Source organism: Colletotrichum graminicola (genome assembly GCF_000149035.1).
Source record: "Colletotrichum graminicola M1.001 genomic scaffold supercont1.2, whole genome shotgun sequence".
In the NCBI taxonomy this organism is placed as follows: Eukaryota; Fungi; Ascomycota; class Sordariomycetes; order Glomerellales; family Glomerellaceae; genus Colletotrichum; species Colletotrichum graminicola.
Genome location: NW_007361006.1, coordinates 7,629 through 9,713, shown reverse-complemented (window position 1 = coordinate 9,713; position 2,085 = coordinate 7,629). Strand labels below are relative to the sequence as shown.

Here is a 2,085-nt window from a genome sequence, read left to right as displayed (position 1 = left end):
CTACCCCCAGCCCGTTGCTCTATTTTAACGCTTAAACTGGCGCCTCTGATGGCAAAATAAATAGGAACACTAGCCCCAGTCGCGGAAAGACATGGCGACACGTTCGTTGAAGTTGTCTAATAGGCCTTCGTAGTAAGGAAGCGCCCTCCATCCATACGTTACTCGGCGCTCCTGGGGGCCGACGAAGTTGCCCCAATGCATCGATCCCCAGTCGGACCAACTCGTCTTGCTCAGAACAAGATTTGGGGTCAAAGACGGCAGCGGCGGCAGCGGCTGGGCGGCCGAGGAGGTCGCAGACGTTGAAGCTCCAGGTGGCGGCGCTGGTGGAGGACGGCAGTCTGCGGATCCCGGCCGGCGTGCGCAAGGGGTCGTTGCTGGGGTTCTGGGACCCGGCGCCGCTGCGGCGCAAGGCGCTCCACGTGAGGTATATGTGGCGCGGCAGGGAGAGCACGGTGGAGGTCATGGGGCGGGACGAGCTGGTCCTCCCGCCTCCGAGGAGGGACGCGTCGTGATTTGAAGATGATTTGAAGGTTTTTGCTTATGATGATGTACACGTATTAGATGAGGGGAGGGTGGTTTGCATTGTGGGAGTCTTTGGGGGACGGACGGGGTTGCATGGGAAAAGGTGTTTTGCCGGTTTATATATCCCACCTCAGTCATTCCGATAGAACGGAAGAATCCGAATCTCGTATCACGGCGTCTCGTTATGTGGAAAACAGCATGGTTCTCACTGTTGGACTTGCTAATTAACGTCTTCATCCTCGGGGCATTCTCTGAGGAAGACAGACATCTCCCAGCTTCGTTCCTCCTTTCCACCGCCATGCCGAGAATTAATTTCCTTGGCTACTTTCCTGACTGACCCCACCAAGAGACAAACAAAACAGCATTGCATTGGTCTCTGCATGATTGCCTATACGCGCTATCCGTAGCCGTCTTTCGCGGTGCAGACATGGGGGTGTCTGACTGCAGACGATGCGGGTGACTCATCTCTCGGTAAAGTCCTCGCTTCGCCGACGAGACCGGAGAGACAAGCTCGGGCCGCTGCCGAGAATCCGGGGCGCAGAGGGCCCCCGCTTCCCCCATGAGGAAACCCTGTCGACCCACCGCGGCGAAACTGGCCTATCGGCATCTTATCATTTCGCCGTCATCGGTGAGAGGCGCCCTTTCACGTCTTTTCTGACACATCAAAGGCCACAACAAGCGAGTGAGTGTGTTCCCGGGCATCAAAGGGGGACGGAAAGAAAAAAACAACAACACACGAACGTTGAAACTGCGAAATCTCATTCCGCCACGGTGGTTTTTTTTTTTTCTTCTCTTCTTGTTCGCGGCATCGAGTTGAGTGCTCCCTCCCCTCTCCCGATGGCAGCATGCAATGAAACCCCGCCCAGCACTGAGGCCGGCAGCAGAAGCCCTTTGGAAGACGGGCCGCTGCCGCCAATCAAGTCGACCGCGTGAGCCCCTTTGAGTAGCCATTTCTTCATTTTCTGGCGTCATTTTTTCTCTCATTTTCTTCTTTTCACTGACGAGCGTTCGAGCGCACAGCTGCCGCAGATGTCATTCGAGAAAAGTCAAGTGTTCGGGCGACCAGCCCTGTCGAAACTGCCGGCAGGCCGGGAAGGGGACCGAGTGCACGTACCCGCGCCGCAACAGGCAGGTCAAGGTCAGGCAGAGGTAAAATCCTGAACGAAGAATCGTGTTCCCCCCCCCCCCCCCCCCCCATCCGAATAGACTGGGTGGGGAGAGCCTACCTGCCACCTGGGCGGAGGAACCAGGGTGGTCTGGAGGGAAAAACAACCTGTCCAATATGAAGGACAGCGGGGGAATACAAGAGGGGATACTTAAGAAAAACACAACCCGGGATAAAAGGAAACCAAGGAACAGACCAAAAACATCCCCCTTCCGCTCCGGAAAGATCTCGTTCAATCAATGGCCGCGTAATTCTATTCTGTAGCGTGGACAAAGTGAAAGAACTACCCACCGAGCGAACCGGTAATGGTTTCGGAAAAGAATAACAAGGGAGGATGGATATGCAAAGGTAATGAGCGGTGCCACTCTTAACAAAGATAACCAACTCAATAAAAAATA

General features: G+C 55.2%; 1 protein-coding gene across 1 annotated transcript; it reads right to left on the bottom strand.

Annotated features, from left to right (window-relative positions):
* Positions 1–158: 158 nt before the first annotated feature.
* GLRG_00475 (uncharacterized protein) lies at positions 159–463 on the bottom strand (the record flags this gene model as incomplete). The annotated part of the gene is made up of 2 exons (XM_008091160.1): positions 159–171; positions 222–463. 2 exons carry the CDS (start codon positions 461–463, stop codon positions 159–161), a joined length of 255 nt encoding a protein of 84 aa, XP_008089351.1.
* Between the last annotated feature and the right edge of the window lie 1,622 nt (positions 464–2,085).